The sequence below is a fragment of the Littorina saxatilis genome, linkage group LG1 (genome assembly GCF_037325665.1).
Source record: "Littorina saxatilis isolate snail1 linkage group LG1, US_GU_Lsax_2.0, whole genome shotgun sequence".
Lineage (NCBI taxonomy): Eukaryota > Metazoa > Mollusca > Gastropoda > Littorinimorpha > Littorinidae > Littorina > Littorina saxatilis.
The window spans coordinates 92340251-92352944 of NC_090245.1; the positions used below are offsets into that span (position 1 = coordinate 92340251).

The 12694-nt window shown below is 42.6% G+C and overlaps 1 protein-coding gene across 1 annotated transcript in view; it reads left to right on the top strand.

Annotated features, from left to right (window-relative positions):
- LOC138945628 (superkiller complex protein 3-like) overlaps positions 1-12694 on the top strand; it is an 81776-nt gene that overhangs the window by 25434 nt on the left and 43648 nt on the right. Inside the window, exons 15-22 of the mRNA XM_070317100.1 lie at positions 4530-4609; positions 5021-5120; positions 5496-5548; positions 5676-5783; positions 9771-9855; positions 10635-10666; positions 11032-11132; positions 11948-12050. Coding sequence (XP_070173201.1) covers positions 4530-4609; positions 5021-5120; positions 5496-5548; positions 5676-5783; positions 9771-9855; positions 10635-10666; positions 11032-11132; positions 11948-12050 — 662 coding nt within the window. The remainder of the gene's footprint in view (positions 1-4529; positions 4610-5020; positions 5121-5495; positions 5549-5675; positions 5784-9770; positions 9856-10634; positions 10667-11031; positions 11133-11947; positions 12051-12694) is intronic.

Here is a 12694-nt window from a genome sequence, read left to right on the forward strand (position 1 = left end):
TAGTCAACTAGTTTGGCTATCTTGACTCGCAAGGCAGTTTTTGAGTCACTTGAGAAAAAGTGACTCTATGTAATCGGTCAGTGTTAGTCTGTCCGGCCGGCCATCCGGCCGGCCGTCCGGCCGGCCGTCTGGCCGGCCGGCCGTAGACACCACCTTAACGTTGGACTTTTCTCGGAAACTATCAAAGCGATCGGGCTCATATTTTGTTTAGTCGTGACCTCCAATGACCTCTACACTTTAACGATGGTTTCGTTGACCTTTGACCTTTTTCAAGGTCACAGGTCAGCGTCAAAGGAAAAATTAGACATTTTATAGTCTGTTTGCCAAATGCCTTACATAGACCCTCTACCATAATAACCGTACTCTTTGGGTGCATCTGAGCCATTCAGCTGATAAAACCTGAGAAGGTTCCTTTGCATTTCATGATGCAGGTTATATTTATAAAACAAAAGACAACACAACAAGAACCAGCGTTTCATTTTTGAGTCACTTGAGAAAAAGTGACTATGTAATCGGTCAGTGTTAGTCTGTCCGGCCGGCCGTCCGGCCGGCCGTCCGGCCGGCCGTCCGTAGACACCACCTTAACGTTGGACTTTTCTCGGAAACTATCAAAGCGATCGGGCTCATATTTTGTTTAGTCGTGACCTCCAATGACCTCTACACTTTAACGATGGTTTCGTTGACCTTTGACCTTTTTCAAGGTCACAGGTCAGCGTCAAAGGAAAAATTAGACATTTTATATCTTTGACAAAGTTCATCGGATGTGATTGAAACTTTGTAGGATTATTCTTTACATCAAAGTATTTACATCTGTAGCCTTTTACGAACGTTATCAGAAAAACAAGGGAGATAACTAGCCTTTTCTGTTCGGCAACACACAACTTAACGTTGGGCTTTTCTCGGAAACTATAAAAGTGACCGGGCTCAAATTTTATGTGAACGTGACTCATTGTGTTGTGAATAGCAATTTCTTCCTGTCCATCTGATGCCTCATATAATATTCAGAACTGCGAAAGTGACTCGATCGAGCGTTTGCTCTTCTTGTTCTAACTTTGCTCGCTACGTCTCGTAGAGGAAGTGAGGTTCATGCTTTATCCAGCTTAGCTAAAGATTTTTCAACCGGAAAAGATGGTTCTATATCTCTCAAATTCAGGCCAGAAGTTTTAGCTAAAATTCAGAAACCGGGCGAAATTTCACCTGTCATTAACATTCCTGCCTTGAGCAACATTCTTGCTCCTGGAGACCCCGACATCGTTAACTGTCCAGTTAGAACGCTTAGCAGTTACTTGTCTCGAACGCAGTTCATTCGTTCAGAAAGTCAAAATGGCTTTTCATTTCGCTCAATACAGCAAGGTGCAAAGACTTTGCGAAAGTGACTTTAACCAAGTGGGTCTCCACATTGATCAGACAAGCGTATTCCTGGTGGCATACTCAGTCCGGAGAGGTTAGGGCGGTTCTTCCCCTGACTTCGGCAAGAACTCATGAGGCAAGGGCTTGGGTCTCCTCTGTGGCAGTGCTCCGATCAGGCCGTATGGCTGATGTTTTGGAGGCGGCCTATTGGAAATCAGAGGATGTCTTCCTGAGTTATTATCTCAGAGACATCGCCTCCTTGAGACGGGACGGCAGTTTTGCACTACCTTCTATGGTGGCAGCAGGACAAGCCCTTCTACTTTGATTTTTGGTGAGTACCCGCCACCTATAGTAGCAATCTGCTATTTGTGAGTTGGGTATGGATATGTAATTTAATTAAAAATTTTAAGAGTAAATTTTCATTTAATTAATATACTTACCCAACTCACAACGTTTATTCCCTCCCACCTCCCCGCTGTGGTTGGTACTGGGGTCTAAAAAAGAGTGAGTTGGGCTTCGTTTTGGAATGATAAGATGGCGGCGTATGCGCGCGCATACGGATGTCGGACTTGATAGTCTGGCATTATGGGATGGATCACTTTCTTTTTTAGAGTGGTCTCCCTTGGTTACCAAGGGGACGCGTACAGCGTTACCAGCACTGAACTAGAGTTAATTGCTATTTGTGAGTTGGGTAAGCATATTAATTAAATTAAAATTTACTCTTAAAATTTTTAATTTCAGCTTGGAGGCTTAAAATGTAATTAATGACTTAGGTCATTAAAAATCTGAAAATTGTAATTAAAATTATTTTTTTTATAAAACGATCCAAAATTACGTTTATCGTATTCTTCATCATTTTCTGATTCCAAAAACATATAATTATGTTATATTCGGATTAAAAACAAGCTCTGAAAATTAAAAATTATGATTAAAATCAAATTTCCGAAATCGATTTAAAAACAATTTCATCTTATTCCTTGTTTGTTCCTGATTCCAAAAACATATAGATATGATATGTTTGGATTAAAAACACGTTCAGAGAGTTAAAACAAATAGAGATATAGAAAAGCGGGCTATCCTCCTCAGCGCAACCGCTTCCGCGCTTTTCTGTATTGTTAATTTCACTGCCTTTGCCATGAGCGGTGGACAGACGATGCTACGAGTGTACGGTCTTGCGGAAAAAATGCTTTGCGTTCAGTTTCATTCTGTGAGTTCGACTGAGCTTCACTAAATGTTGTATTTTCGCCTTACGCGACTTGTTAAGACCTGATTTTCTCAGATTTGTGGAGGTGGTAAAAGGGGTGTTCCACTGTTCACACATATGCTGACATACGCATATTATAATAATAATAATAATAATAATAATAATAATAATAATGGACATTTATTAATTGCCGTTTCTCACAAGAGCTCACGGCGATTTACATATTAATTTCTGCCGTGTGAGATGGAATTTTTTACACAATATATCACGCATTCACATCGGCCAGCAAACCTCAAGCCTATTAGGGCGAGCATTCACCTTTCACGGCCTTTATTCCAAGTCACACGGGTATTTGGTGGACATTTTTAGCTATGCCTTTTCAATTTTGCCAGGAAAGACCCTTTTGTCAATCGTGGGATCTTTAAGCATTCTGTTACACGACACTTGAGATTGCCACAAGTTCTCAAACGTCGTATAGTTGTGTTCTTTTATTCTACGTCGCCCGTCTTCGCAGCAGCAGAAAACAACTCGTCAAATTGAGTTCGAGGATTTATTTAGCATTCCATACATACAACTGCACATCGTAGCAGAACTCAAAGTAGAAGATTTTTTCACACACAAATCGCGCTGGCCTATATAGTAAATACTCAATCTCGAGAATATTCCAGACCGAACATGATACAACTACATTATACGAGCCGTCTATGGACTAGAACAGTGGCGTTCTCTGTGACGTACATCAAAAGCGCCAACGCACTTAATCCGAGCGAACGCCGCAAACCCACGACTCAAAACAACGTGGTAAACAACTTGTTTTGACAGGACTAGAAAGTTCACCTGCATTCTCGTCCAAACATAAATATTGTGTTTACAAAATATAATATCGGTACTTTCCCACAAAGTACAAATAAGTCAACTACATGCAACACACAAAACTGAACCAAAGTTCAGCAACGGCAGCGTTTCCTAACACATTCATGCACGCATCCTTATAAGCCGGATATTAATTAGGCGAAGTCGACTTTGGGAATCTTGCTGCACGAAGCTTTAGCACTAAATTTAATTCTTGGTCTAAATATACTTTGTGAACTCTTCGTCAATATTAATTGGGCAAAGTCGACTTCAGGAAGCTTCCCGCACGAAGCTTTAGCACTAAATTTAATTTTTGGGGTAAATATATTTTGCGAAGTCTTTGCTGAGTCAACTTAGGGCTCAATAAAGGAACGCCTTTACTTGCAGCTGCCTGTGCACACTTGCATGTTTGTGCTAAGAAGCACATTAGCAGATCCAAGGTGGTGTATGATTGCATCTTTGTAGTTTTTGGCTCACGTAAGTGTAGCCTATGCGATGGTAAACTTTGTCTGTCTGTGCGTGTGTATGTGTGTGTGTATGTGATAGAAACTTTAACATTTGAAGACGTCACATTATGGCGTAAGAGGGTTAGACGTCACGCGAAGGAATTACTGAAAGTCTCGGTCATTGTTATTTTGAGCGGGCCGAGACTAGTTGGCAGTCGTGTCGCTGTAAGTAGGCTACACATGCAGACAGACAGATCTAGATCTAGTGTCTCGCTTTCTTGCACAGTGTCACCTATGCCGCTTACTGTGTGTGTGTGTGTGTGTATGTGTGACGAAGTGATTGAGTTTGTGTTACTGTTTGTCGATTTCTTACGTGAGCCTTGAAGGCTTCGCCTCTTGTTACTGATATTTTACTCTACCATCATTGATAGCCAGGCGATGTGGTCTGATTGGGAACCAAATATTATTTCTTTTTTTATGCTGAAAGTCTGCATGAATGAAGGGATGCATCTATCAGACCTGTTCGTTTCTAAAGCATGCATTTTTGTGTTACGGCTACTGGTCCGTACACCAAAGATCGGAAATGTGTATTTCTCATCTTTAAAATATACGTACCGTTTGAATTTGGTTGGTTTTTGTTTCTGATGTAACAATCATATCTGTTTCTTTTAATTTAGGCTGCAAAACTCGACCCATACCTGAGTGGAACTTTCTTGTACCTGGGTCACTTTTATGCTGAGCTGAAAAAAGATAAGCAGTGAGTGTCAGTCGCATTTATTCTAACATCCCATTTATTCTAACATCCCAAAATAATCACTTTCATATGTGCGCAAAGTTCTTTGTGTGTGTGTGTGTGTGTGTGTGTCTGTGTGTGTGTGTGTGTGTGTGTGTGTGTGTGTGTGTGTGTGGAGAGGTAGATTTTGTTAAACTGAGCAGTTGAATGCATGAAAGAGATATTTTTGGTGGTGTTTTTTTGTTTTAAAAGGAAAAATCTCAATGTCTAGCTTGTCACATCAATGAAGATAAATGACTTTTTTTTTTTTTTAAATGATATGCAAGTTATAGCAAAGAGTGTAGAGAAACTCAGAAGACAGTACTAAATAATTAAGGTCTGTAATGTTGTTTTGATTACTGAGAAAAAAAAAGTACTGTTGTCTCCCCTTTGCAGGCGAGCGAAGAAGTGTTACCAGAAGGCCTATGACCTCAACCCCAGTAGTGAGGATGCAGGTGCTGCCCTCTGTGATATGATGGCTGAACTGGGAGAGGAGGTAACAGAGGGAAATGAGAGAGATGGGAAGGGGAGGGAGGGGTGGTGGTGAGAGAGAGAGAGAGAGAGAGAGAGAGAGAGAGAGAGAGAGAGAGAGAGAGAGAGAGAGAGAGAGAGAGAGAGAGAGAGAGAGAGAGAGAGATATCTTCTTGAAGAGTGAATTGTTTTATCAAAACTGTAAGTGTGACTATGTGTCCGTCGCGATATAACCTTCGTGGTTGAAAACGACGTTAAACACCAAATAAAGAAAGAAAGTGACTATGTGTCCATGTCTGTGTGAATTCTGTTGGTGTATGGACAGAAAGCATAACTTTTGTTGCTATTTAATCCCATGAAAAAGTTGTTTAAAAATTGCTTGCTTTGGGTTTTTTTGCAGCAGGGTGTGCAAAGCTTGCTGCAGAGAGTGACAGACAATGCGAGTGCTGGGAGGTGAGTGCACCTCTCTCATCTTTTAATTTCTTTAAGATACACGCTCTCAAGATGGACTGATGTTGCATTGTACAAACTAACATTTTGTGCTCTTTGATAGCATAATTTTTTAATTTTTATCTGGCAGTGCCAAGTGGGCGTGGCTTCGTCTGGGTCTGGCACAGGTGAGAACAGGCGACCCGTCAACAGCCACCGCTTCCTTCCAGTCTGCACTGCGAGCTGACCCAGATGACAGGTACTCTATTCATTCTTCACATTGTACAGTGGAACCCCCTTTTAAGACCTCCGAAAATCAGAGACAATCAGGTCTTTAAGGCGAAGTGCGCCACTGAAATTTAGAGTGATGGGACTTAAACAGCCATTTTGAGTTGTTAGCAGTTTTGCACCTTTCAATCTGTCTACTTTCATGAAATGCATATGATTACACAATACAAATTCATCAAAGTCTCTAAAAACATATTTCATTGCACCAACCCGGCGAATTTTTCTGTCTTTTCATTCACTCTTCCGATAAAAATTCCGATTTTCAACCCTTGACAACAGACATTTCTGCTCGCCCAACGCGGGAACGTCGTATACCGTTTGAACAGCAGTTCTCTCCCCTGTGTCATTCGGCGGTTATTTTCGGTTAAATATGGATTCTCCAGGGGAAACCCCCCTATTTTTCAAACAAGCAAACCACAGACACTTTCCATATACGGGGGTATGACGTAAATACCTGGCCACGATTGGTCAGATAGGCTCGCGTGGCTTTTCGCGTTTTAAAAGTCGTCTGCTCACCGCGTTTAGTTTTCGACTGAGTTTGCTTAGAAAAATGGCACGTGTGAAAAGATCAACGCTCCGAAAAACACATCATAAAGGCAAGTGTACGAGAAGACAACAACTGAAGAGTTGCAGAGACAAGAGAACAACTAAAACACAATCGTTGACCAAGCGCACAAAATCTGGATCGACCGCTGTGGCATGCAGATCAAATTCTGCGTCAGGACTGAGACGCGAAAACAATTCAAGACGAACACATAGGCCTACACAGCAGCCACTGGTCAAAAGCGACAGGTCCAGAGGCTTCCGAAACAAGGAGATGTCTTGTTGATTTGGAAACCTTTGATGGTATTGACTTGTAAACTAACTTTGTTGTCCGCATTGTAAACAGCCAACGCTGTCACCATGCCCAGACTCAAAACAGAGACACGGCCTTGCAGTGTACGCGCATGTGAGGAAGTTGTTCCAGGTACCGCTGGATACCTTGCTTCCAAAGAAAGCGGTCAAACGGATTATGGTCTCATCAGGCAAGCCGTTTATTCGTCCAGACTCCTTGATATGTGGGCTAGGTGCTCAACAATTTAACACATTTTGTGAAAGTTTAGATTTGGTAGGCATGGATCACAAAACCTTCCAGAAGAAAGCTGATAAACTCTATCAACGACTTGATGTAGATCTACTGGAGGAGAAAGTATTCAGTGAGGCTGTCCGTCAGGTCAGACAGATACACGCAACGCACAATGGAATGACACTGTCTGATGATGATGTTCTTGATATCAGTGTGAGCTACGACGGATCATGGCTGACCAGGGGGCACTCGTCCCAGATTGGAATAGGGTGTGCTGTAGTCTAGACGTGCTGACTGGAATTTGCTTTGACGCTCATGTTATGTGCAACTACTGTCATACGTTTGCCAGACAACTGGAAACAAACTTCTCCAGGAGAAACCCCTGGAGTATGCTGCCTGGCTGGTAAAACTGACAACTGGACATCTGTGACAAGAATTTTGCAGGTGAGTGCGTAGATCTATGTGTGTATGGTGCGTTTGTGAAGACGTTTGTTGAAATGGGATGATAGTGTGTTGTGTTTGAATTTTACAGATCTGTAAGTGTTTGGGAAAATGTGTGTCAGTGTTTTGTGTGCGCTGTCTATGACGTGAAGTGTACGTGTGTGTGTGTGTGTGTGTGTGTGTGTGTGTGTGTGTGTGTGTGTGTGTGTGTGTTTGTGTATTTGTGTGTGTTTGGGTACTAATCCATGCATAGTAATACATGTACTGAACAAAAACAATGATAGCGTCTATGTTGGTAGATATGTGGCTGATTGCCTTGTGTGTGTGTGTTTGTGTGTGTGTGTCTGTGTCTGTGTGTGTGTGTGTGTGTGTGTGCATGCATGTGTGCATGCATGTGTGTGTGTGTGTTTGGGTACTAATCCATGCATAGTAATACATGTACTGAACAAAAGCAATAATAGCGTCTATGTTGGTAGATATGTGGCTGATTGCCTTTTGTGTGTGTGTGCGTTTGTGTGTTTGCTATTCAGTGGCTGACTTTGACTGAAACGGTGGTTTTATTTTTAGGTTCCAGTGGCATCATGGAAGTCGAGGCGGCTCGGGTTCTGTGGGGCAGGTCAGTGTCGCAGCACAATCTGCGATACACAGTTATCCTGTCAGACGGTGACACAAAAACCTTCCAGGAACTTTCCAAAATAAAGCCTTATGGAGATCAAATAACCATCGAAAAAGAAGAGTACATCAATCACGTTTCCAAGCGTCTTGTAACAGCGCTTCGCAACCTTGTGACAGACTGCCGCAAAAAAGGAATCACTTTGGGAGGGCGAGGGTATGATCAGCTGACTCTGAATACAATCAGGAAGTTGACGATATATTATAATCGGGCAATTAGGGGGGGGGGGGGGGGGGGTAAGACAGTTGCAGACATGAAACGGGCAGTGATGGCATCTCTGCGTCACGGCTTCTCAACAGATGACAAGCCACAGCATGACTTGTGCCCCCATGGTGCCGCGTCATGGTCCTTCTACCAGCCCCCAGGACCACACGCAAAACTCGTCCATACACCTCTCAACTTCAAGAAGCTGAATCCTCCTCTAGAACCAGTTTACCAGAGACTGACGAAAGATCAACTGCTTCAGAGATGTGTGTCAGGAAAAACCCAAAACTCTAATGAGTGTCTCCACAGCAGCGTTTGGGTTCGCTGCCCCAAGGACAAATTTGCATGCAAAAATCGCGTACGGTTTGCAGTCGTCACAGGGGCTAGGGAATTCAATTTTGAACCAGCGGCTGCTCTCAACACTGCACAGTTCTACGGCTTTACAACAGGCTGTAACATGAAAAGACTAAACAAGGCTAGGAGTGTAAAAGAGTTCTTGGCAGGCTCAGGTTCAAGAAAGATCAGCTTAACAAGAGACGCGACACTGTGCGTGCAGCTAAACTCAAAAGACAGGATGAGCTCATCAGACTACAAGGGGGTGCAGCATATGCTGCTGGGCAGTTTTAGGTAAGCCTGTAGTTACCAGGTGTCTGTGAAAAATACCTGAACTATGTTAACATTGATTTGGGGTGAATGAAAGAGCTTTGAAATGTTCTCGGCCTTGTTTCTCTGTTCAGCGTTTTTGCATGACCTGCTTTCTAGGAAACTGTTTTTCTTCAATCCAGCTGTTCAGAATGCAATGAAACTTAAGGGACATGCTTATCAGAGGACAACCTGTGGAATGACAACAGGAATTTTCTTTAAATTAATAAATAACTGTTCAGGCGGGTCATATTTACTAAAATTGTGCTGAAAAACATGATAATTCATCTAAAAAAAATATTTTATCAGAACTATTCATCCTAGAAAAAATCCCTGTTGTCATTCCACAACTATGGACTCCTACATCCTACATACAAAAAATCACATTCCTATGATTTAAGGGGAAGCTAAAAAACGTGTTCCTAGCAACCCATTTTGGCAGTTGGAGATTGCCGTTTCCATGGTAACGGACAGTGACGGTACTGAAAACGTTATCCGTTTTGAAATCGTATATGCCTTACCACTTCATAAGCATATAACATTAGCCTATGGTAGAAGTAAATACAAATTTAGATTTTAGTGGCTCCCTTTGCCTTAAAGGAGCGTGTCAAAATGAAGCTGGATTTACAGTCGTTATGAACAGAACATTTTAAGCAAGTAGGGTCAGGGGGAAAGTTTTAAAACGAAGGTTCTTTTGAGAGAGTTCCACTGTGGTGGACATATTATTATTTTTTTTTATTGTGGGTCAAAGCTAGTGTTCAGTCACGATGCAGATCTAATTGTGTTGTTATAGGTTTGAATAACTTATACATGTAGTAACATTGTTTGAAAGAACAAACTAAATATAATGACTCCTGTATTTCTTCAGAAACAGAAAAGTTTGTGTTACACATGTATATGGTGCCATCTTTGTGTGTTCTTGTGTATTTCAGGCATGTGTGGGAGTGCCTGGCAGAAGCATACCTACATCGAGGCAGCTTCACTGCTGCACTCAAAGCCTTCGGAAAAGCTGTTGAGGTGAGCTCCTCTTCTTTAAAACACCAGTTTCTTTTCCGTTTTGTAGACAGAAAGTATTGTGCTGTGGGGCCCCTCCGGTTACAGGACACCTCCCAATAAAGAACTACTTCTCTTGTCCATTTGTTTGTTAACTTGGCTAAATGATACCTGTCATGCTACCGGCACGGTTGGCCTAGTGGTAAGGCGTCCGCCCCATGATCGGGAGGTCGTGGGTTCGAACCCCGGCCGGGTCATACCTAAGACTTTAAAATTGGCAATCTAGTGGCTGCTCCGCCTGGCGTCTGGCATTATGGGGTTAGTGCTAGGACTGGTTGGTCCGGTGTCAGAATAATGTGACTGGGTGAGACATGAAGCCTGTGCTGCGACTTCTGTCTTGTGTGTGGCGCACGTTAAATGTCAAAGCAGCACCGCCCTGATATGGCCCTTCGTGGTCGGCTGGGCGTTAAGCAAACAAACAAACAAACAAACAAACCGGTCATGCTAAGCCACCTGCAATGTACGAACACTTTTGACTGGTTCCAAGGGTGTCTTGTCATGGCAGGTACCACTGTATTTTTTGTTTTGGTTGAACCATTTTGTGCTTTCTGGTACAGCTTGTCTTTCAAACATAATTTGATACAGACCATTAGACATTCACTGAATGAAAAAAAAGGTAACCTTATTCAGTTCTTGGATACTTGAAAACCTAGCTGACTAAGCTTTTGAGGTATTGAATGAAATGTTCTTTTTTTCTCATTTCTTCAGGCAATAACCTGTCATTGTTTCTGTTCTCATTTCAGTTACACGCTGACTCTACATACTGCCTGTACCAGTGAGTATAAGTGTGTGTGTATACAGGAGTGTGTGTGATAGTGCTTGTTAAAAAAAATAAAATAGCAAAGAATAAACACAGGTACCCTATTTGTGTGTGCATTTGTGTCTATGAAGGAGTGTTATTCCCTCACAAAGAAATACGAGCAGAGCATATGTATTCTGTCTGTTTTCCTGTCTGCCTACTTTTTGTGTGTGTAATTGTGTGTGTAAATGAATCAACATAGCTGTCCGCTATTTGATCAGAATGGTTGGGTTATGCTTTTCTGCAACATGGTCACTTTCATGATTATATTTGTTCTCTCCTCATCAACAGGCCTGTCTTTTTTTTACTGATTTAAAATGGTCTTCCATTTATTTCCTCAGAATGGCCAGCATCAAACAGAAGCTTGGAATCCTGACAGAGGCAGCGGATGAATACAAACTCATCTTGGACAACTCCGCTGACTATGTACCTGCACTGAAAGGTGAGCTGTTTCTTTCTTAATAATAAATCATTTTTCTATAGCGCAAGTCCCGGTTCACAGCTCCAAGCCCTTTACAATTCCAATAAACACACACATGCACATGCACATGCACACACACATGCACACACACATGCACGCACACACACACACACACATGCACGCACACACACACACACACACACACACACACACACACACACACACACACACACACACAAAATATACAGATCATTCTTCTTCTTGTCGTTCGCCAATGCTAAACTTGGAGTCCAGCTCTGGTAATGAAGCTGGTGGTCTTATGAAGAGCCTCCACAGGTCCATGCAGCTTCTCATGAAGGGGCACCGGCCTGGTCCAGATCTCTCTCCTCAGGGGCTGGAGATTCCTGCAGTCCTGCAGGATGTGGGCTGCATCCTGCTCTGCGTCTCCACAAGGACACATGGGGGAGGGCACGGCTCGCAGTTTTTTGTGCAGGTGTTGTTGCATTCTGTTGTGCCCTGTTCTCAGGCGGAAAATGACTACCTGTTCAGGTCTTGACAGTTGGTGGTAGCTATCGTGCGTTGGGGGGGGGGGGGGGGGGGGGGGGGGTGTTTAAGCAGAGACTTTATGATGGTTTTCATCTCTGTGGAGCTCACTGGGTTTTCTTCTTGTTCGTCCTCCGCACCCAGTTTGGCCATTTTATATCTACAGATCATGATTTTCTTTTTTTCCTTTTTGTCTTTATTTTTTTAATATATACAAACTGTTTTAATAGATAAACAATAACCTAACGTATGCTGATTTTAAAATTTAACCCCATTGTACTGTCTGTTTGCAGGATTGGGCGAAACATACCTTTTGATGTCGAAGCGTTACCTGGCTCAGTACCTGGTTGGGTTGGCGAAAGATTACTGTCAACAGGCAATAGTCTGTCTCACCAGGTACCTTTCTGAGTTCTTTCTTCTTCTTCTTCTTTATCATGTGATAAGCAAGCAGCTGTTAGTCTAATTCTATAGGACATTTTCTTCAATAAATGTCCTGCATATACGTACCCTGATAGATGGCATATAGCGCCAACAGCATAGGCCCACGATGGCAGAGTCCTGTACCCCCACCCCGCCCTCCCCCGCTGACAATATTTTATTTGAATTAACCTCATTGTTGCTTTTATGTTTGCTCTGTAAAATAATGAGAAATGGTGCCTCTACTTTCTGAAGCGCCAACCCCCAAACCAAAATTAATGTTGAAAGTATATTGACTATAGTTCTGCCACTCTCTGACAGAAAGTTTTAAGATAAATGATGACAAGTGAAAGGTAGTCCTTCTTTAATGCAGGTTGTGTTTTTGTTCTGTAAAGACAGGGGCAGTGGCCTAATGGATAAGAAATCGGCCTCCTAATCGGAAAGTCGTGAGTTCAAATCCCAGCTGCAGCCGCCCGGTGGGTTAAGGGTGGAGATTTTGTCGATTTCCAAGGTAAACTTGTGTGTAGACCTGCTAGTGCCTTATCCCCCTTCGTGTGTACAAGCACAAGACCAAAAGCGCAAGGAAAAGATCCTGTAATCCATGTCAGAGTTTGGTGTGTGAC